Consider the following 24,329-nt stretch of genomic DNA (forward strand, 5'->3'; position numbering starts at 1 on the left):
GATGAGCTGAGATTGCGCCACTGGACTCCAGCCTGGGCAACAGAGTGAAACTCCGTCTCAAAAAAAAAAAAAAAAAAGAAAAGAAATGATCTGTGGTCAGAAAGGGTCGAGTGTGATGATGAGACTAGAACTCATTAGTGGCTGACATCTCTCCTCATCCATCATTCCCATCTTCATTTACCCATCCTTCAATGCCTCACTCAAACTCATCTCTTCTATGAAGTCCCCCCAGGTTTACCATGTACAGTTGATGCCCATTATTCGTGCATTTAGTATGTGTGAATTCATCTAGCAGCTAACATTTATTTATAACCCCAAAATCAGTACTCACTATGCTTCTGAGGTTATTCTCAGAATGTGCACAGTGGCACATTCCCAGCTGAGGTCCAACAAGGCACCACTGCCTTCTTGTTTTAGCTCTCATACTGTAAACCAGGATCCTTTTTGTGATCTACAGAACGGCATGCTTTTGCATGTTTGTGTTTTGTGAGCAATGTTGCTGTTGAAAGGCACCCACACATGCAGTGCAGATGGGCTGTCTAGTGATCCCAAGCACAAGGAGGCTATGACAGCCTTACAGGGAAAATGGGAAAATAGGTGTTTGATAAACTCCAGATATGAGTTGCAGTGCTGCTGGCCATGAGTGCAATGTTAATGAATCTATAATGCATATTAAATAAGGTATCTTTAAACGGAAACACACACAGAACAAGACTGTTAACTGATTGGTTAACAAAAATGTTGTAACCAGAGGATTACAGGAACCTAACCCAGTGTTTCCCCTAGGAGCAATGCTTAATTGCTAAAGAAATTAGCTTCCGTATTACCTAATTCATTGCTTGTGGCAGCTTGGTAGAACATAACTACTGTGAATAACAAGAATCAACTGTAACTTAAACTCACATGGCTCGCATTTAGAGCTTCTCTCTACCTCCTAATTAGCCCATTATTATACATGGCTTTATATCCTAACTATTGGTATTATACAGCCTAACTCTTTGCTGTGTACTTTTTAATAAATAAGAAAATAATACCAAAAAAAAAAAAAAAAAAGGTTGGGTGCAGTGGCTTACACCTGTAATCCCAGCACTTTGGGGGTCTGAGGCGGGTGGATCACCTGAGGTCAGGAGTTCAAGACCAGCCTGACCAACATGGTGAAATCTCGTCTCAACAAAAAAAAAAAAAATCAACCGGGCGTGGTGGCAGGTGCCTATAATCCCAGCTACTTGGGAGGCTGAGGCAGAAGAATCGCTTGAACCCAGGAGGCAGAGGTTGCAGTGAGTCAAGATTGTTCCATTGCCAGCCTGGGCAATAAGAGCAAAACTCCATCTCAAAAAAAAAAGAAAAAAAAAAAAAAGTTTTACACACTACTTCTTGGGCAGCCCCACACATTCCTTTAGAGTATTACTCATAATACCCGATCTCTGCAGAATCAGCGAATCCAAAGCTCTGGTATTTTAGAAAAGGACAGCTTCCGCCCGTTATGTTTCTTTCAGGAATTTTAGACCTGGTGATGCGGCGGCAGCATGACCTTGTGTGAACTCTTGCACACTCAGAATTTCGGCTGTGGCATTCACCGGATGGTCTTCAGCTCTTTATCTCCAGATTCCTCTGCTCTGCCGTACACTGGAGAATAGCGCCAAGCTACCATGCGGCATGTCCATTTGATTATCCACCGATATGATCAACATAACTTGCCTCAAGTGGGACCACCTGCTCCTTGGATATCCCCCACTTGTCTCACTGCAAGTCGAATCAGCTTTCTGATTTTCATTTAATTAGAGTCATAAATAAATATTCATTTAACCAAATGATCGCAAAGGCCTCCGTGCTGATCCACATGCAGGCCCCCTCTGCTCTATCCATCTTGCAAGCTGCTGTCAGATCATGGCATTCATCACCACAGTCCCTGCCTAAACCCATTTCTGTGGGATCAAATCCAGACGGCTCACCCTAGCACACAAGGCAGGCCTTTGGAAGCTCAGCCCGCCCCATCTACTTTTCCGGTTTCATTTTCCAGTAGGAATTCCCGGCCAGTCCGGCTGCACTCTCCACATGCCTCCGCACAGGCCTGCATATCCCCTCTCAGAGACTAGCTCACTTGTTTCCCATCTGAAAGGCCCTTTCTTTTCCTCTCTGCTGTGTAAACCACACACACACTTCCACCTGGATCCAAGTCCCACTTGTCTTGACTGCTCCTGTGTTTGTCCCTTGACTGGACTCCTACAGGACCTGTCATCCATCTCACTGTTCATCCTTTCCTTACATTTTCTGTGTCATCATCTCAATTTTGCTGTGCAAGTTCCTAAAAGGCAGGACTTCATACATGTCTAACTCTCCAGCACAGGGCTGTGTGCAGATTTTGGGATGAAAATATAAACCTTTTCACTCAACCTGGTTCAATACTTGAACTCTCCACCATAAATGAACCATCATCTGTATTAGTTACTTTCTTCAAATAAAATAGTTGGTCAGAGGGGATGTAGCCAGCCTTCCAGTACCACTGGTACTGATGCATTCAGGAAAATGTCTGCGCATACTGGAGAGATGGGGTATTTGAAAACAGGAATAGCAGAATTCTTCATAGTGCCAAGACCACAGCAGATGCTCAAGAACGTGTTGGTTAAATGAATGACATAAGATGTTTTGAGCTCAAATCTTTTGTGCGTAAATATCTCATCTATGACACAAGCCACGTGGCATACCTCTGTCCACCACCTCCCAAATAACCGGCTTTTGGCCATTCCCCGAGTGCCCTCCAGGAGGAACCTACATCGACCACTGTACCACACGTCTTGAGAGAGAAGAGGATGTTGACATGGGTGCCGTTGGACACTCCTCGGCAGGAGGTGTTGGTCAGGAAGAGCTCCAGGCCACCAACCAGCTCCCTGGGGATGCTCACTTCAATGGCATTTGATTTGCACAACACAGGGACTGCAGAGAAAAGAGGCCACTGTTAGAGCCAGGAAACCTGAATCGAGAGGAAGGCTTTTAGGAGAAATAATTTCACCCTCACACAACCTGAGTTTTTTGTTCCATCCCCAAGGAAATCAGAGGGGCTGAAAACAAGTTGGTGAATAAAACCACTATTCCTAACTCCCAAGATTATGGTGAAATAATGTTCCTCAAATATATGGTTCCCCGAATTAGGAAATACCAGGTTCGACTTTCAATTCACCAAACATTGGTTTCAAAGTGTAGCCAGCATAACTCTGTGAACTGAAACACCTAAGAGATTAACTTTCAGCACAAACACAGTTTATTGGCAATACAGAAAAAGTGCTGCTTTGATATAGGCCTAAGGTACATAACGATACTGCTGTGACTTTACCATTAATTACTGCCTAGTAAAACAGAGACAATAAAAACAGTGTTAGCGCACTTGGGAAAGGCTTCCAAATTGTCCTTGCATTGCTCAGGAAACCATAAACTCTGACTATAAATTTCACCACTTTAGCTTAATATAAAAAAGATTGCTTTTCCTTAGCATTCCCAGGTTCTTCTCTAGACTCTGCAAATATCCTGAAAAGAATACTTGAGTTCTGTCAGCGTCCAATACATGAAGACACATCATAACGATGGTGTAGTGGTGCAAAGAAATCAGACACAGGTGCCCCTTACATGTTTGGTAGATGAATGGATGAATATTCTGGACATCAGGAACTAGATTTCCAGGCCAGGCACGGTGGCTCATGCCTGTAATCCCAGCACTTTGGGAAGCCGAGGAGGGCGGCTCACTTGAGGTCAGGAGTTCGAGACCAGCCTGGCCAATATGGTGAAACCCCACCTCTACTAAAAACACAAAAATTAGCCAGGCATGGTGGCACAAGCCTGTAATCCCAGCTACTCAGGAGGCTGAGGAAGGAGAATTGCTTGAACCTAGGAGGTGGAGGTTGCAGTGAGTTGAAATCACATCACTGCACTCCATCTGAGCAACAGAGTGAGACTCTGCCAAAAAAAAAAAAAAAAAAATTAGATTTCCAGAAAATAATTATCAGAGGATTGTTAACCCTCATATCCTAAGTGTAGGGAGAGGAATATGTTCCTCAGGGCTTTCAACTGAGTTCACTTAGTTTCAAACCCTGTTAGAAAAGAGAGGAGCTGTATCAATGACTTATGCTTCCATATTGAGTATTAGTCATACAACTAACCATAGAAAGTAGTCAAAAACCAAAGATAAACAGCAAAGGAAAGTTAACTTTCTGGTAATCCTTTCTTAGAGATCTTCTCTGTTAAATGATTCCAAAGTGATGATTCAGCAATATACACTGCTCAAAGACCCATTGTTCTAAAAGATGAGAACCCTGACACACTTGGGGGAGGAAGACAAAGAGCCTTGGGAGAGGAAGAAGTGTAATCAGAGTAGAGACAAGCCCCCGTTCCGCCCCATGTACTACCTTGGCAAGTGTGGTTATCCTCAGACAGCACCAGGCCCCGGGGACATTCGCACTGGTAGCCTTTCTCAGATCCAAGGCAAGAGTGGCTGCAGCCACCATTGTTATTGTGGCATCCTTCAATGTCTGCAGTAGAAGCCAACAGAAAAGGGAATCATCTTGCAACCCTCTACCCCTAGAATTCTGGCACTTTGCATCAGGGATTATACTTAACTTATGGCAGCATCCCTGGTGCCTAACCTAGTGACTGAGACATTCGGGCAAGACCTCAAAGAATGTTTATGAAATATCATAGCTACAAAGAGCAATCTTCCAATATCCGTAACTCTACCCAATTAAGCTGGTCAGGAATTTTGTAGCATGTCCTTCAGTTTGGGTTTGTCTGATGTTTTTCTTATGGTTAGCTGGGGGTTATGAGTTTTTAGGACTAGGACCCAAAAGTGATTTCTTATTTGCTGTAACATTTAATCCAACCAATTTGACATTTTATAGAGCATTATTGACGTAAAAGAGACTGACAGAATACAAATTCACCTGAATTGGCTGGATAGATCTGACTTATTGTGGACTGGCTGGGTCACCTGGCCCTCTCCTCAAATATCTAGGACAAGAGCACTGGGGGTAAAGGGCTTTGGGCTGACAGCAAACTATAAAAATGAGGCCTGGACAACATGCTGAGTCCATTCAACGAAATTATTGGTGATTGTCCTCTTATGAGATGGTTTTGTTTAATTTTCCCTTTTTAATGTTTTGCATGTTCAAAAAGCAAACTCAAGGCAATGGACAAAAAGGAAAAATATTCCATTGAAAACTGAAGAATCTATAAGGTGATTTCATGTTTAACAGAGAAAAAAAAAAATGACCTTTGTGGGACTTGGACATTATCTTCTAGGTCAGAGGTTGTCAAATTCTAATCTGCTACACATTATTACAAATAAAGTTTTATTGGCACATAGCCGTGTGCATTCATTTACCTGCATGGCTGCTTTCTCACTACAAGAACAGAGTTGAGTAGTTTCTACAGATTCTGTATGGTCCACAAAGCCTAAAGTATTTACCATCTGACCTTTGGAGAAAAATTTGTTGACCCCTGTTCTAGGTTAAAATAAAGAAAGGGAATGTTTTCAAAACATCTGAGATGCTCAGGGAAAGATAAAAGCTGATTTCCAGTTATAGCAATAACTCTCTCAGTTCAATAATAGTTTTTAAAAAGCAGTTATTTGGAACATCAATAAATTAACTTAGGATGAATTAGTTTTTGTGAAATGTATATAGAGAAAAATATGGCAATGAATTACTCTTTGCAACACTTAAAAGAGATTAAGTAATACTAGTTTATACATCTGTATTTTTTGTTTGTTTGTTTTTTGTATTTTTAGTAGAGACGGGGTTTCACCGTGTTAGCCAGGATGGTCTCAATCTCCTGACCTCGTGATTCGCCCATCTTGGCCTCCCAAAGTGCTGGAATTACAGGTGTGAGCCACCATGCCTGGCCATTATACATCTGTATATTTTTGAAGGATAAAAGCATACCTAAGGGCTTTTGAAATGGCTGAAGATTATATATAATACTATAGAAGAAAGCACAAAAATATGTTGTAAGATGTTAAAATGAACATTAATAGCACTTTTTTTCCTTAAAAATTACCTTCCTTAAGTCATTTTATTTCTCTGAGTCACAATTTCAATATCTGTAAAATGAAGAGGTTGTACTAAATGTTCACTCAGGATATTTCCAGGTCTAAAAATACAAAATATAAAAGAAACTGAAAATTTAAATTAGCTTAAAATATTTAAGTCTCTCAGGAAGATATACCAAAATGTTTAGAATGGCTATGTCTGGCAAATGGATTGTGGGTCATTTTAATTATTTTTCTCTTGCTCCTCTGTATTTTCTTCTACACTTTTGTGATAAAACAAAACAGGCAGGTGTGGTAGCTCACACCTGTAATCCAGCACTTTGGGAGGTCAAGACAGGTGGACTGTGTGAGCTTAGGAGTTCAAAACTAGCCTGGCCAACATGGTGAAACCCCGTCTCTACTAAAAATTAGCTGGGCATGGTGGCAGGCACCTGTAATCCCAGCTACTCAGGAAGTTGAGGGAGGAGAATCACTTGACCTGGGAGGCAGAAGTTGCAGTGAGCTGAGATCGCCCCACTGCACTCTAGCTTGGGCAACAAAGTGAGACTCTGTCTTAAAAATAATAATAATAATAAATAAATAAATAAATAATAAGTAAAACAAAAAATAAAAATTACTTAAAAACTAACAAGAGCTGAATTAATGCAGGAACAGAAAAATACTGCATGTTCTCACTTGCAAGTGGGAGCTAAACAATGGGTACACACAGGCATAAAGATGGGACAAATATAAACTATATAAAAATAGACACAGGGAGCCTGGCACAGTGGCTCACACCTGGAACCTCAGCACTTTGGGAAACCAAGGCAGGCGGATTGCTTGAGCTCAGGAGTTCGAGAGCAGCCTGGCCAACATGGTGAAACCCTGTTTCTACAAAAATTAGCTTGGCGTGGTGGTGCATGCCTATAGTCCCAGCTTCTCGAGAGGCTGAGGTGGGAGGATCACCTGAGCTCAGGGAGGCAGAAGCTACGGTGAACCAAGATGGCACCACTGTACTTTAGCCTGGGTGACAGAGTGAGACCTTGTCTCAAAAGAAAAAAAAAAAAAAAAAGAAACTGGGAACTCCAAAAGGTGGGAGGAGGGAGCAGGGTGAGGGTTGAAAAACTACCTATTGGGTACTATATTCACTATTTGGGTGACAGGCTCAATAGAAACCCAAACCCCAGCATTAAGCAATGTCTCCATGTAACAAACCTGTGCATGTACCCCCTGAATCTAAAAAAAAAAATTAAAAAGGCCATTAAAAAAAAAAATGAACATATAATTATCAAATAGCTTAGCTAAAGAAACATATATGTTTGGACTATCAATAAAACTTAAGGGTTATAAACAGGAATATTAATCCTAAAGTATAACTCACACTTAATTTTCATCTTCTGCTAAAATATTTTTTCAGTTATGGTTATTAGGTTTTAAGATTATATGAGGCAGGATTAACTGCAATCTTTCCAATAAAGTACTCATAAATAATTACAAATGTTTTTATGGAACATTTTATTAACATTCAAATATGCAAAGATTCATACATAAAATAATTAAGATTTAAGGAGGACTCTGGATATTACCCCTACTCAATAAAGTTTAAAATACATTTAGTCTTATTATAAGGAACAGTAATTTAATATTCCAGTTAATGGTCTCTCAGTTAATAATGCAAAGTTTGTTGCATGAAATAAAATATGGACACTAGCCATAATTTTTCCCTTTGGCGTAGTATTTTATTATTTTGAATATAGCTAGAATAAAGTGAACTTTTATAAGTAGTACCACAGCTCTATTATTCCACAAATTTAATTATCCTAAGGAACAAATATATATCCTCTGTAAATAATAACAATTATACCATTTATCTCTCCATATAATCTGCAAGGTGTCATGAGAACTCTTTATTAAAGTAGAAGTGATGGAATTTTTTTTTCTTTTTTTTAAGATGGAGTTTCTCTTTGTTGCCCAGACTGGAGTGCAGTGGCGCTATCTCAGCTCACTGCAACCTCTGCCTCCCAGGTTCAAGTGATTCTGGTGCCTCAGCCTCCTGAGTAGTTGGGATTACAGGCGCCCACCATCACACCTAACTAATTTTTGAATTTTTAGTAGAGATGGGGTTTTACCATGTTGGCCAGGCTGATCACCAACTCTTGACCTCAAGTGATCCACCCACCTCAGTCTCCCAAAGTACTGAGATTACAGGCACGAGCCACCGTGCCTGGCGAATTTTAGCTGTGACAATTTGCAAGGGTAAATGTGCCTTAGAGAAGGGATATTATCTAAGTTTCATATAATAATGGTAGGCAATTTCCATTTCAATTATTTGATATATATTATGAATTCTTTTTTGTTATTAGTTATATAAATGTATAAAGTCCTATAATATGTCTGCTATTAAAAACAGATCTAAAAGTAAAATTAAATAGATTACTTTATTTATCCCCCCAAACTGTATTCATCTCCCATAAACACAAAGCATATGGGGAGGAGAGGAAATGGCTTAAACTTCCAAGATGATAAAAGTCACCCGTGGAACTTGTTGAAAACACAAACTCTAAGGCCCCATCTTAGCTCCTCTGAAGCTGAGGCTGCAGGAGAGGGTCTCGGAGGGGCTGGGTGTAAAAGCCCCAGGTGCTTCTCAGCAGCAGGGAAGTTTGGGAAACACAGCTGTCGGCCAGTGGTTATGCTACTGCCTCTATTACCTGGCTAGTCCAGGTGTGCTCCTTGGACCAGCAGCATAGGTGACTCCTAGAACGTCTTTAAAAATGCAATATATTGACCTGATCTCAGACCTACTAAATCAGAATCTGCATTTTGACACGATCCTAAGTGATTCATGGGCACATTAAAGTTTGAGAAATACCGAATATCCCCCCTCCTTTTTTTGTTTTTTTTTGAGATATTTTCTCTCTGTTGCCCAGGCTGGAGTGCAGTGGCGCAATCATAGCTTAATGCAGCCTCAAACTCTTGGGCTCAAGTAATCCTCAGTCCTCTGAGTGGCTGAGACTACAAGCATGCACCACCATACCCAGCTAATTTTTATTTTTTAATTTTTTGTAGAGATAGTGTCTTACTATGTTGCCCAGGCTGGTCTTTCAAACTCCTGGCCTCAAGTGATCCTCCCACTCCAGCCTCCCAAAGTGCTGTGATTTCAGGCATGAGCCACTGCACCTGGCCAGAACACCCTATTTTTATTTCTCGTATAAAAATGTGGCTTTCTGCCTTTTGCAAAATTCGCTCCTGTTAAATCTTAGAGACAAAATCAAAACTGAATTCTGTCCACAGTGTGAGTATTCTCAATGTTGATGAACCCCTTTGTCGTTTCTTTGCACAGCCAAACTGTTGCTCTCTTCGGACACTAAGGCAGTTTCCTGAACATCAGAGAATAAGCCAGTGGCTTCCTTTGGCTCTTGATTTGGGTCCCTTCTTGCCCATTCTCACCTTCACAAGTCTTGCCATCACTTCTCAGCACACGGCCAACCCCACACTCACAGCGGTAGGAGTTTTTGAGGTTCACACAGATCTCACTGCAGCCACCATTGTTTTGCTCACATTCATTTTCATCTGCAGAAGAGAAACCACACTGTTTCTATACTGCTGAGTGATTCAGCCTTTCCCAAACCCCCGGGGCAGAGTTTCCACATCTTTTCAGATCCTGTTGATGGACCTTCCACCACCCAGCTCCCCCTCTGATCCACTATCATCGCTCCCATCTACCTGATCTCCTTAACCATGTTATTGGTTCATCTGCCCTTTACTGAGTGGAAGGTACCTAACTGCTTGCCAATTACCTTCTCTTCAGGCAAAAACAATGGGAAAATGAAGTTCCTTTTGTGTCCTGGGTACACCTACTTATTTGTATTGGTGAATTTCACTTTCTTTAATGAGTTCCTGAGAAGTTGCTAAATAAATACAAACTTATAAAGTAAATTGTTTTAAGTCATGAGAGGAGCTTACATTACAGAAGGAAATAGCTGATAAAATATTTCGTAAGGCAATTTTCTTTTATAATATGAACTATTGCCCTCAAAATCTGTTTTTTAAATTAGTATATTCTCACACTGTACTTAAGCAATGGTTGCTAATCTTTTTAAGAATCTGATGGAGGGTGTGGACTCTTGCTGTAAAAAAATGCACAGCTGGCAGAAAATGTCTATGCCTTTCTTTCTACAAACAAGGAAAGGGAAGCTTGGGAGCTAAATCTGTCATGGTCCTCAGGAATAACAGGCCTAGATAGGACATAAACCATGGACTGAGGTTTAAACACCCATGAGGTGACAGGAGTCATGACCTTGGCCCCAGGAGAGGAGATAAGCTGTGACTGAAACCCTGCTTAAGTCTAAACCCCAGAAAATGTATCCCCTCAATGAGATGGGGAGAACTTTGCCCAGCGGCCCAGGGAAACAATAAGGAAACTCCGCCCAAGGCTCTAGGAGAAAGAAAAGCCTTCACAACCAATGGAAACCCCAAGCCAGGGCTCTACCATGGCTCAAGTATGGTTTTACACTTCCCACACGGTATGGGGAATCTTGAAGCTGAGAAATTGATGGAAAATTTGGCCTGGTCTGATAAAGAATCTGTGATGCCAACAGAAGCATTTGAAAAAGTGCTCTGTGTAAAACCTCCTCAAACCAGGTGCTGTGGTTTGGATATTTGACCCCTCCAAATCTCATAGTGAGATTTTTCTTTTTTTTTTTTGGGACAGAGTCTCTGTCACCCAGACTGGAGTGGAGTGGCATGATCTCACCTCACCGCAACCTCCGCCTCCAGGTTTCAAGCGATTCTCCCGCCTCAGCCTTCCGAGTAGCTGGGATTACAGGTACGCGCCACCACGCCCAGCTAATTTTTGTATTTTTGGTGGAAATGGGGCTTTACCATGTTGGCCAGGCTGGTCATGAACTCCTGACTTCAAGTGATCCAACTGCCTCGGCCTCCCAAACTGCTGGGATTACAGACATGAGCCTCCATTCCTGGCCTCATATTGAGATTTGATCTCAATGTTGGAGGTGAGGCCTAATGGGAGGTGTTCGGGTCTTGGAGGCAGGTCCCCTGTGAATGGCTTGGTGCTATCTTTGCAGTAATGAGTGAGTTCTTGCTCTATTAGATTAGTTTCAGCATGTTTAAAAGGAGCCTGCCACCTCCCCCTTCTCACTCTCACTTCCTGTCTTGCCATGAGATCTCTGCACATGCCAGCACCCTTCACCTTCCTCCATGAGTGGAAGCAGCCTGAGGCCCTCCCCAGATGCTCAGTCTCCCAGCCAGCAGCATCATAAACCAAATAAACCCATTTTGTTTATAAATTACCCAGCCTCAGGTATTCCTTTATAGCCACACTAAACAAAGATACCAGATGACAAGAGTGGTGTCCTACAGAAAAAAACTACAACAGAAGATGGTTTGCCACAAGACACTAAATGAGGAACAATCCACTGTGAGACAGCGTTGGCGTGATCTTTGGAGGCTTTGAACTGGAGATAACAGAATTATCCAGAAAAGTCCATAATACAAGTATTTAAAGAATTAGTAAAAAGATAAAAGAAAGGATAATAAGCAAAATAAAAGAAGTGTGTAAAAAGACAAGGCAGAACTGAAAACAAACAAACAGAACTTGTAGAAATGCAAAATGTAGTTGATAATATTAAGAATCTTTATCAGGGCCCCTTCTTTCCCTTTCCTCATTATACTGCCTGGAAAGTAGACGGTTAGAGGCTCACAGCCTTCCCGGATGTGGACATGGTGACACCCATGCTTGGGTAGGTCCCTTAGAAGCCTCCATTCCAAGCCTGGACTGCTTATCTTATGAGAGAGAAATAAACTTCTACTTTTTAAAGCCATCATTATTTGGGGGTTTATTGTTTATAGCCAGTGAAGACACTCTGTGCCCCAGCAATTCCATTCTTACCGGTACCTGCTAGAGAAAATCTCACACATTGGGGAAGGTACCATTTTTATGTTAATTCTAAGAACACACAAAACAATGCTATCTACTGTTATGGGTATATACATAAATAATAAAAGCATTAAAATGGGACCAGAAGAACACATGCTAACTTCAAAACAGTCATTACCGCTGGAGGGTGAGAGAAGAAAGCAGGATGGGGTAGGATGGCTTTATTGTATTTACAAAATTTTATTTAAATTAAAAGAAAAAGAGGGCTGGGCACGGTGGCTCACGCCTGTAATCCCAGCACTTTGGGAGGCCAAGGCGGGTGGATCACCTGAGGTCAGGAGCTCAAGACCAGCCTGGCCAACATGGTGAAACCCTGTCTCTACTAAAAATACAAAAAATTTAGCCGGGCGTGGTGGTGGGCACCTGTAATCCTAGCTACTCTGGAGGCTGAGGCAGGAGAATCACTTGAACCCAGGAGGTGGAGGTTGCAGTGAGTTGAGATGGTGCCATTGCACTCCAGCCTGGGCAAAAGAGTGAAACTCTATCTCAAAAAAAAGAAAAAAAGGAAGCAAAACTTAACTCTAGTTAAATCTAGGTACATGAGGGTCTGTTATATTATTTTCTTGTATGCTGCCTGAACAAATTATGTAATTTAAAATAAATAAAATTATTACTTTTAAATAAAAACTAAAGGAAAATTGACACATGCTCACAAACACAAAACACTGTCTACAGTTTCAGAGGATTCACCTCCCTGAAGTCCCACAGATCCCTCAAAGGAACTTGGGGCTTTGATAGAAAAAGATTGTCTAAGATAAATTAAGGAAGAGAAGTGAACGATACGCTACCTTTGATGTTTAAAAATGGCCAATAAGTAAACATATTGATATGATTTGGCTGTCTGCACCCAAATCTCACCCTGAATTGTAATAATCCCCACGTGTCAAGGGTGGGGCCAGGTGGAGACAATTGAATCATGGGTGCAGTTTCCCCCACACTGTTCTCTTGGTAGTGAGTAAGTCTCACGAGATCCAATGGTTTTATAAATGGGAATTCCCCTACGCATGCTCTCCTGCCTGCTGCCATGTAAGATGTGACTTTGCTTCTCCTCATCTTCTGCCATGATTGTGAGGCCTCCCCGGCAATGCGGAACTGTGAGTCAATTACACTTCTTTCCTTTGTAAATTTCCTTTATAAATCTAGGCTTGGGTATGCCTTTACTAGCAGCATGAGAACAGGCTAATACACATATATATATTTGCATTTTAAAATCTGACTGTAGAAACCCTGGAAGCACATATAAGAAAATAATACAGCCGTTTCCTTGGGATGGAGTTGAGGAAGAGGGAAATGGGGCAAGAGGGTGACTGAGAGCTGGACAGCCTGCTGTATACTTTTTCATGTTGTTTAATTTGAGAACCATTTAAATGTATTCACTCTTCAAGAGTTGTATTAAAACAAAAGCAAAGAAATGCATAAACAACTCCTGGTTTAAAATAAAGCCAAATATTTTTGAACAGGAATACATGAGGGTAGGGAGAGACTTCAGGAACCACTATTGCCCCTACCCCAGCCATTTAGCATTAAATCACATACTCAGAATCAACCACACCAGACCCCTAACAACTCCTATGGCAGGGCTGAAACCTGCTCCACAGGATGGTCAGTGGGGTTCATTTAGGAGGTTTTATTTATTGATGTATTTATGATTTTTTTTTTTTTTTAGACAAGGTCTTGCTCTTCTGCCCAGGCTGGAGTGCAGTGATGCAATTGGAGCTGACAGCAGCCTTAAATTCCTGGGCTCAAGCAATCCACCTGCCTCAGCTGAAACTTCAGCTACTTTGGAAGGCTGCCACCATGCCTGGCTAATTTATTTTTTATTTTATAGAGATGGGGTCTAACTATGTTGCCCAAGCTAGCCTTAAACTCCTGGTCTCAAGCAATCCTCTTGCTTCCTCCTCCCAAAGCACTGGGATTACAGGCATGAGCCATTGCCCCTGGCTCATTTAGGAGACTGAAGAGCAAAAGCTTTTCTAAAACAAGAAGCACTTGGGCCCAGGATGTCGAAGCTGCAATAAGCTGAGATCACACCACTGCACTCCAGTCTGGGTGACAGATCAAGATCCTGTCTCAAAAACAAACAAACAAACAAACAAATACCAATAAGCCTTTTATGCTCCTTTCACCTTAATCTCCTGCCTCAATCCTGACCTGTTACTGTTCTTCTTGGGGGACCAGGTAGGGCAATCTTCCCCTTTCTCTCTAGACTTGTTTTAAATCTATTTGAGTCTGAATCCAAAACCTTCATAACATTACAGAGAAAGAGAGATGATATTCAATCTTGGGGTTTTCATCTCTGTTCTCTTCTAGTTATAGACAACATAGTATACAATTCAACAACTCTGGATTTCCTATGGATAATCTGACTCATCTTTCTTGCTACTCAGAATGACCAAAATTATATCAGTGAAGCTAGAGGAGTAAGTCCTTAGATAATTCTAAACCAGTGCTGTCCAACAGAAATATAAAGCAAATTACATATTTAAAATTTTTTAGTAGTCACATTAAAATTTTTAAAAAAGAAACTGGTGAAATTAATTTTAAGAATATTTTATATAACCCAATTATATGCAAAATATTTTCACTTTTATATATAACCAATATTAAAGATAGTATTATTATTATTATTATTATTATTAGAAACAGAGTCTCGCTCTGTCACCCAGGCTAGATAGCAGTGGTGTCATGGCTTACTGTAACCTTGAACTCCCAAGTTCAAGTGATCCTCCCACCTCAGCCTCCTGAGGAGTTGGGACTATGGATACATGCCATCATACCCAGATAATTTTCATATTTTTTGTAGAGATGAGGTTTTTCTTTGTTGCCCAGGGTGGTCTTGAACTCCTGGGCTCAAGCCATCTGCCAGCCTCAGCCTCCCAAAGCGCTAGGATTACAGGCGTGAGCCACCGTGCGTGGCCAAACATCGGTTTTAAAATTAAAATAAAATTAAATTAAAATTCAGTTTTTCCGTCATACTAGCCACATTTCAAGTAAGCCATGGCCACCTGTGGCTACTCTAGTGGAGGGCACAATTCTCCACTGTCCCTAACCGTGATACAAATTTGGTGTGGGGCTTTCAGTCCAGGTATAAACTAAAAAGGAAACGCCATTCCAAGTGTTTGGAGACACAAACTGGGAAAATGATGGCGCTCTGAGGCAGGAAGAGTTTTTGATTTGTCCTTTCAATCCTAATAGCCTGATTCTACCTTTGATGAGTTTCTTACCAAAGCATGTCTGCCTGTCAGGGCCTAGCACAGTTCCTGGAGCACATGTGCACTCGCTGGTATCTGAGCAGCTGCCATGGCAGTCCTCGTCGCAGATGTCATAAAAATCTACGGAAGAATAAAGATTATTTTCATGAGAGGAGGAGACCAGAGGACACGCTTTCATTCATTTTAGAGATGGTGCGGTGGGGCAGGAGGGGTGGTCTCCCTATGTTGCCCAGGCTGGCCTCAAACCCCTGGGCTTAAGCAATTCTCCCACCTTGGCCTCCCAAGTAGCTGGCACTACAAGCATAAGCCACTGCATCCAGCTGACCCTCTCCTTGAGAGAGCCTCATGAGTGTAGCCTGGGGGATGAGTTTCCAGCCACCATCGAGGGAATTCTCATTGTTCAGGGTTTATATAACCCAATGGAAAACAACAAACTAGGGCATCTTCTGTCTTCTAGATCAATGATTCCCAACTTCAGATCCATAGGCCCTTGAGTGGCCACAGACTGTCTGCAAATCTAAAACCTCACCATAAATGAGCTGTAGACTAAGAAAGTGTTACGTCTTACTCTTCTAGTGCTCTATTTTTAAAATGAATACAGATCTTGACAGGATTAATAACACAGAAATTAGAAGTATTGCTGACACAAAGTAGCTTCTTCCCATTATATATCATTTTAAAAAATCAATGGACACCAAACACAATCCAACCATATGGGTGTCTGATTATCTGTCTGTCTATCTATCTATCTATCTATCTATCTATCTATCTATCTATCTATCTATCTTAAAAAGGGGTTCTCCATACTCAAACAAGTTGGAAATCCACTATTTAGATAACCTAAATCAATGTTTCATTTTCTTTTTTTTTTTTTTTGGGTCGGAGTCTCACTCTGTCACCCAGGCTGGAGTGCAATGGCGTGATTTTTCGGCTCACTGCAACTTCCACCTCCCGGGTTCAAGCAATTCTCTTGCCACAGTCTCCCGAGTAGCTGGGGTTACAAGTGCACGCCACCACACCTGGCTAATTTTTGTATTTTTAGTAGAGACGGTGTTTTACCATATTGGCCAGGCTGGTCTCTTGGCCAGGCTGGTCTTAAACTCCTGACCATGTGATCCACCTGCCTCGTCCTCCCAAAGTGCTGGGATTACAGATGTGAGCCACCACACCTAGCCCAATATTTCATTTTCTAATGTGTTGTTTGAATGGAATTCGGACAAAATTAAAAATAACTGATTAAAGTCATAGCTCCTTTCCCCTTCTATTTCTTCAGGAATTTTTCAGAAGTTCTATGAAGAGATCTCAGAAATCACAATCTAGAGGTATCTTTGGCCCCACATCAATGTTGTTCAGATTGAGATATAGTTGTCACTGTAACTGCATATCCTATAGTTGGCACTTTTGGACTCCATCCGTGGCCTTGTTGGTGGAGAAAAAGAGCACAGGGAAGGTACTCACGACCACAGTAGACGTGGAAGCAGACGCTGGGCTTGGTCAGACGATACACATAGTAGCCTCCAGGGCAAGCCTTGACCTCCACTGTGGTGTTCCAGAGGCAGCAGTTCCCATTGAAGCTGGCACAAGCCTGGCGTTGCACAATACCGTCACCTTCTAGGGGGTGGCTGCCATTGAGCCAGACAGGTGCGTGGGTTCCACAGTGGTTTTCTGGTATGCAGAAGGTAGGCATGGCATCTCCTGCCATGCCCGTGAAGCGGTACCACTCCCCATCCACATGGTTGTCACATAGAGGAGGACCTTGAGACTCATCCAGTTGGTGGTCAGTGTTCCTCCAGGGCTCATTCAGGCTGATGTAAGCAGAACAAGGGTCTAGGGCTGGAAATGAAAAAGATACCTCAGAGTACCTGGAGTGTTTCAGATCACAGCACCAACAGCCCAAGTCCACCTTCCTGGTCTTGCATTTGGACATTTTTGAATTCAAAAGAGAAATTAGTTAAGGTCCCAAAAAAATTAGTTGTTTAAGGTTCCTTAGGTTGATTTAAACATGCTGCATAAATGCCCTTTTCAAAATTATTTCAAACCTAATATTAAGCGTTAGCTTGAACTGAATTTTTGTCCATAATAATTATTTGATAGAAGGATAGGTGTTCAGACCAAGGGAGGTTAGGATTAAAGACTCACTGAACTCTGCGCGAGTCAGACCATACTCTGAGTATTTTGTTCATTACCTGGAAACTGTATTATTATTATTTTTGAGACAGGGTTTGGCTCTGTCGCCCAGGCTGGAGTGCAGTGGTACAATCATGGCTCACTGCAACCTCCGCCTCCTGGACTCAAGTGATCCTCCCCACTCAGCCTCTGAAGTAGCTGGGACCACAGGTGTATGCCACCACACCTGGCTAATTTTTGGGTTTTTTTTTTTGGTAGAGATAGGGTTCTGGCATCTTGTCCAGGCTGGTCTTGAACTCCTGGGCTCAAGTGATCCTCCTGCCTCAGCCTCCCAAAGTGCTGGGATTACAGGCATGAACTTGGTGCTCTGCTGGAGACTGTATTTTTTGAAAGCAATTGACAAACTTCAGAGAAAGTTGACCAGACTTAGAAGGGGTCCTAAAAATTATTTACTGGTGAAGTTGAGAATTATGGTTTTGAAAAAAGAAGACTGAAGAAAACACATATTCGTTTTTTAAAAATCTGGAATAGGCTTGTGGAAGAGGAATTAGCTATTCTGTTACAAGAACAAGTACGAATTATGGGGAAGCACATTTCAGTTCAGCTATCCAGTCATGGGAGAGGCTATGTCACAGGGCAGTTAGCTTCCAATCCTTGGAAATATTCAAAAAAGTATTTGGCTGGCTATTTGTAAAGATTATAGGTGGAATTTTGCATTATTAGAAAGTTTGACTTGATCAGGAATGTGTAAAAGCTCATTCCACTGAAAAGATAAAGGCCTCGGGCACATGCCACCTACTTTGAAATACACAGTATACAAGCATGTAGTTACCAGAAATATTCTCAAAGTGAATTTTGGTATATCTTCTACCAGCTTATTGAAAATACCAAGAACTTTGTGTATTCGTAGTTAACCATGGCATTATTATCCTAGCTGTCATATAGCCAAGTTTCTCAGGCATATATGTTTAGTGCATAAATTACCATATCTCAACCAAAACATTTTATCATATGTCATGAAGACATTGAAAAACAATTTTGACTGGGTGCGGTGGCTCACGCCTGTAATCCCAGCACTTTGGGAGGGCGAGGTGGGTGGATTACCTGAGGTCAGGAGTTCGAGACCAGCCTGGTCAACATGGTGAAACCCCATCTCTACTAAAAATACAGAAATTAGCTAGGTGTGGTAGCGTGTGCCTGTAATCCCAACTTCTTGGGAGGCTGAGGCAGGAGAATCGCTTGAACTCAGGAGGCAGAGGTTTCAGTGAGCCAAGACCATGCCACTGCATTCCAGCCTGGGCAACATGAGTAAAACTTTGTCTCATAAATAAACAAACAAATAAATAAATAAATAGAAAAACAACATTTCAATGACTAAAGACACCAATATCTCCAATATTCTCATTGCTCCCCTTAGCTCCAGGGAAACTAATTAATGAATCAACATAGGTAAATGGTCCTTATGAAGAATCTATGAAACCAAGAAATTCTAGAAAGGAACATTGGCCAGAGAGTACTATATTATTCTTCTTAATGCACATGAGGTTGACTTACGTAACTGATCTCGTAGGCAGGGAATTCACATTAAGGCCAATATATTTCGTGGGCAGGGAATTCAGTATTCGCAAATACTGCACAACGATTAAATATGAATCGGCCATGATCACCAAATCTAACTTGTCCAGAAAATACTTTAGATGTTTCCAATCTACATATCCATATTTCAAAGTTAAGTTTACTCTCTAAACTTCAGTCACACGTAGAGAAAAGTATAGCCCACTGCTAATGGCCTCCAAGAAAATATGACAATTTAAGGTAAGAAAGAAGTGGGATATTGCATTTTCTGGAAATAACACGCAGGGATGCAAATGGCAGAAACAACCCTCTTTCTTTAAAATGCCCCTTATGTATCTCAGCTGAGCCCTAGACCAGAATCCTTTGAGGGGAAGAAAGATCCTCGGATTCTCTCTCTCCTCAAAGGGGACAAATTTCCTCCTTTGCTCTCCCAGCTGTGGCTTTTTCTTACAAACAAGTTTCCAGAGCAGTTTCACAGGTGATTATAGAGTCATGGAAATATTTGGTTCCTCTCCCTGGCTCTAATTTTATAAGAGATGGCTAGATACTCAACTTTTAATGGCTTCTACAGAAACTCCTAAACCTCTCTCAGTAACTATTTCCTTATTTATAAAGTTTTCCTTCAAGTAAAATGTCATTTCTTGGCTGTCTGCTAAAAGTTCACTTGCTCCCCTGCTGTAGGGGAGATAGGGTATGAGGAGGAGAAATTTATCTGCCACCTTCTGTAACTAACTAAATAATACATACGTATTTTTAAAAGTTAACCATCCAATACTTTCTGACGTTAAATGTACCCATCCCACTCTACACCCTTTTAAGGCAGCAATCCAGTCTAATAATCTGGCTGCTGGTTTTATATCCTGTTTTCAATCTCAGTGTGAAGCCCAGAATCTGGTATTGCACACATTCATCCTAAACTGCTGATCTATACATCTAATTGGGAGGGCTTCAAAAAGAACAGCCCTGTGGGTTCCTTCCTGGCCTGCCAGAAGCTCCTCAATGGTTTGCTAAGATGCCCACTTGCCAGCCACTCCTCTGGCGTCTTCCACCAGGACCATGCAGGGCCAAGGGCAGAGAACCGATGTCTGTGTCCCCACCCTTTCGCCCCAGTGTTGAGTCCTCCAACCCTCCAGGTCCTATCCAACAGACAGCCTCCCCTGAATCACAGCCCACTTTTGACCCTGCGCCTGAGCTTGGTTGGGAAGCACCCCTTCTTTCCTGCTCCCTCCTCTTCCATCCTCCTCCCTCATCACCCCACTTTGCTTCCCCCTTTCTCATCCCTTCTTTTCCCTCTTCTCTCACTTCCAGGGCAAACACCAGCTCCAGTCCTCAAAGTTCCCCCTTTATCATGCCTCTGGCATTGAGCCATATATCATCCTTGAGGAGTTGGGGGTTGGAGGAAAAGATCTGGGAAGGGCAAGGGTATATGGAAAGAATGGGGAATACAGGAGGTACTAGAGGCAGAATAGGTAAGGAGAAGGGTGGGAAGAAAGGGGAGTGGAGATTTTTCAGGAGGACAACTTTCTGAGAGAACCTTGGGTTAGTTATTGGCAGCAGATATGGGGTGATTAATGACAGGTAGCTCAAGCATATTTTTTGGAACAGTTTTGGATTTACAGCATAATTGAGATGATAGGACAAAGAGATCCCACATGCCCTACACCCAGTTTCCCTTGTTATGGCGTGTTACCTTTAGCCATACACTTACCATACATTAGCATGGTAACTTTGTCGCGTTAATGAGCCACTATTGATACCTTCTTATTAACTCAAGTCCACACTTATGCAGACTTCCTTAGTTTCCACCTATATCTTTCTGTTCCAGGATCCCACATTACATTTAGGTATCAGGTCTCCTGAGGGTCTCAAACCGCCATTTTTTTAAATGCATTTTTATTTTTTATTTTTTTGAGACGGAGTCTCCCTCTGTTGCCCAGGCTGAAGTGCAGTGGTTCGATCTCAGCCCACTGCAACCTCCACATCCTGAGTTCAAGTGGTTCTCCCGCCTCAGCCTCCCAAGTAGTTGGAATTACAGGCATGCGACACCATGCCCATCTAATTTTGTGTGTGTCTGTATTTTTAGTAGAGATGGGGTTTCACCACATTGGCCAGGCTGGCCTCGAACTCCTGACCTCAGGTGATCTGCCCACCTTGGCCTCCCAAAGTGCTGGGATTACAGGTGTGAGCCACCGTGCCTGGCCACAAGCTTTTGTTTAATGTGTATCCTTTAAGGTGCTAGAGCAACCATGAAGAAATAGACCAGGGTCAATTAAATACTGAACTACTCAAAAGTGTCAAGAAGGATGGTTCTCTCCATCTCACCCCCACCCTCTCTTCCAGTTAGTACTGATATTCTACTAGAAAAAGAGGCAAGAGAGAAATCTGTTAGTAACTGGAATTGAAACTTTTCTTTGTCTGATTGGCCAGTTTTGCACCAAGTCTGAGGAGGGAGACAATTTAAGATTCACTCGATCTGTGCAAAAAGTATATTCTGATATAAAGACTGGTAAGTTTGGTTTATCCAGATCTGTGCCCCTCATGGCAACAGAGCTTTCAGTCCCTTGCCTTCATTAAAGAAAAACTCTATGCTCAACTTTAAATTTTTTTTTTTTTTTTTTGCTCTTCAAGTTGGAACTATAAAAGTGCCTAGAACACAAAGAAGACAGAATTATTTTTACACAAACTCCAGGAACTCTTTAGCTAGTGAAAGCTGTGGGATATAGCAGATCCATGGAAATTTTGGATGTCCAGGCGAGAGGCTAAATGGAACATGTAACAGAAATTCTCTGGAAATCTATTTTCAGGGACTTTTCTTACAAGATTCTAGAGCTAGCATTTAAGGTACTGGAATCTAGTTCTTAATCATCTGTACATTATAGCAAATTGCCACAACAAAAAGTGCATTGTGCCAAGTTCTTGATGTGAGACTCACCCACGGGTGACACGGAGGTGCCTGTGATGAAGAGGCAGGTGAGAAGCAGGAACGGAGGCATCCTTCTGGACCAACTGCCAGAAACACTGGAAAATCCTCTTAATACTGGTGTTCCTTTGTCCCCTTCTCTTTCAAGCACTTTTTTTTTCTTTTTTTTTTTTTTTTAAGGCCTCTAGGCTCTCACGAGAAAGACTTTATCAGCACTGGCAGGGGCTTTATCAGAGGAAGAGGATGAGGATGAGTGGGACAAGGTGTCCACAGCTCTGGCCTTGGCCCCAGAGAGAAGCACTGCTTTACACTGTCAGCACGGTTCCTTTATTGATAGTTTTCTTTAGGAAAACAAAACAAAACAAAACCACAATCCCTCATCCTCCTATTGTTTTCTCTCAAGAATTCCCTGCAACGGAACCTCCAGTATCTTATCCAGAAGGGAATTCTAAATGAGGGACATCCCCTCACATCAAATTCTTGCTTTGTGACTTATAGGAATTGATTTCACAATGTTGCAGCCATAGCATTGCACACTAAACGAGAATGGATGAAGCCAAATCATTGAACCTGTCTTGGTCAGATAGTCAAGGAGCTTACAATAGCACACAAAACAAAGTAGTAAGGACAGGTATGGGACAAGGACAGTATTCTCTTGAAATGAGCTCCTAAGTTTGTTTTATTACGGTCTTTGACATCAAAACTTCTGAAAGAAACAAGGTTTAAATTGTGTTTTTACCAATTCAAGCAGCAATACCTCATGTTTTTATTGTCTTTACTCCCAAAATTAAAAAATGGTTTTATGTTATTTATTTCACTAATTCTCACATTAAGATGGGGTAGGAGCTTAAAATTAGAAACTACTCATTAAATTAACACTCTGGAAAATTAAATGTCAAAATTTACTGAAGTTTCACATTTAGACAAAGGAGAGAAAATGTGCTTCATAGCACATTTTTTGAGACAGAGTCTTGCTCTGTCGCTCAGGCTGGAGTGCAGTGGCCTGATCTCGGCTCACTGCAAGCTCCACCTCCCAGGTTCACGCCATTCTCCTGCCTCAGCCTCCTGAGTAGCTGGGACTACAGGCACCCGCCACCATGCCCAGCTAACTTTTTTGTATTTTTAGTAGAGACGGGGTTTCACCATGTTAGCCAGGATGGTCTCAATCTCCTGACCTCGTGATCCACCCGCCTTGGCCTCCCAAAGTGCTGCGATTAGAGGTGTAAGCCACCGAGCCCGCCCAATCACTGGTTTTTGCCAGTGACAAAAGTACAAATGGTCTCCAGAAGCACAGGGTTTATGGTCAAGCAAGGGGTTTCCATTGATCTAAAATTTTAGTTAGCTACTTTATTACTAACATCAGTGGGACACAGGCAATTTGACCATTAACTTATTAAGCTGTGGTTTGATGGCAGCAATGGATGACCCTGCTGTCTCATTGCAGGATAGTGTTGCTAAGTATTAGTGCTTTAAACAAAAAAACCAAACCCCCACAACTTCCTGTGCCTAGGAAGCCATCTGAGGGCTTCATATGTGTTGCAGAGAAACAGAGGACGTGTGCATGAGATAAACCCAGACTTGTTGCGAGGATTGATTGCTGGAGTCAAGGACTTTCACCAGATAGCTTTTGGTTCTGTAAACAAGAATTCCCAGGATGGTAAGTTTTTTTCCACCTTATTTCTATTTTTTCCTTTTTAGTTGACCTGCCCTTTCATTTTTTACTGTTTATGATGAAACATTTCAAATATATATACAAAAGTATAAAGAACGATAATGAACACCCAGCTATAATAATTACTAACATTTTGTCAATCTCATTTCATTTACATACCAGTATGCATTTCTAACACATGGTCTTTTTTTAACATAATCATGATGCTTTTATTACAACTATGAAAATTAGTAATAATTCCTTAACTCATACCCAAACCATATTTAAATTGCTCCAATAGTTCCAAATATTCCTTTTAATCCTGGATCGAGTCAGGATTCAAACAAGATTTATATATTACACTTTGGTTGTCACTTAAATTTATTTTTATTGGCTGGGTGCAGTGGCTCATGCCTGTAATCCCAGCACTTTGGGAGGCCAAGGCGGGTGGATCACCTGAGGTCAGGAGTTCGAGACCAGCCCTGCCAATATGGCGAAACCCCACCTCTACTAAAAATGCAAAACTAGCTGAGTGTGATGGTGCACGTCTATAATCCCAGCTACTTGGGAGGCTGAGACAGGAAAATCACTTGAACCTGGGAGGCGGAGGTTGCAGTGAGCTGTGATTGTACCATTGAACTCCAGCCTGGGCAACAGAGGGAGACTCCGTTTCAAAAATATATATATTTATATTAATATATATAAAAATATATATATATATTAAATCCATAATGGTCTTCCCCTCTTTCTTCCATTTGTTGACGAAACCCCACCATTTGTCCTACAGAATGTTCCAAGTTTTGGGTTTGGTGAATTGCTTCTTTGTGGTGTCTTGTCTCCTCCCCCATATTTAATGTTGATGCTTGGTCATATGT

General features: G+C 41.7%; 2 protein-coding genes across 2 annotated transcripts in view; one reads left to right on the forward strand and one right to left on the reverse strand.

Moving 5' to 3' along the window:
• Positions 1 to 22,130, reverse strand: part of OIT3 (oncoprotein induced transcript 3) — a 40,167-nt gene extending 18,037 nt beyond the window's left edge. The window contains exons 1-6 of the mRNA XM_050803622.1: positions 21,816 to 22,130; positions 16,640 to 17,014; positions 15,194 to 15,301; positions 9,461 to 9,583; positions 4,398 to 4,520; positions 2,774 to 2,934 (exon numbers count right to left, since the gene is read on the reverse strand). Of these exons, the coding sequence (XP_050659579.1) occupies positions 2,774 to 2,934; positions 4,398 to 4,520; positions 9,461 to 9,583; positions 15,194 to 15,301; positions 16,640 to 17,014; positions 21,816 to 21,876 (951 nt within the window). The 5' untranslated portion in view covers positions 21,877 to 22,130. The remainder of the gene's footprint in view (positions 1 to 2,773; positions 2,935 to 4,397; positions 4,521 to 9,460; positions 9,584 to 15,193; positions 15,302 to 16,639; positions 17,015 to 21,815) is intronic.
• The window catches only part of ASCC1 (activating signal cointegrator 1 complex subunit 1), an 885,589-nt gene that overhangs the window by 17,022 nt on the left and 844,238 nt on the right, over positions 1 to 24,329 (forward strand). The window lies entirely within an intron of this gene.

This window comes from Macaca thibetana, chromosome 9 (genome assembly GCF_024542745.1).
Source record: "Macaca thibetana thibetana isolate TM-01 chromosome 9, ASM2454274v1, whole genome shotgun sequence".
In the NCBI taxonomy this organism is placed as follows: domain Eukaryota; kingdom Metazoa; phylum Chordata; class Mammalia; order Primates; family Cercopithecidae; genus Macaca; species Macaca thibetana.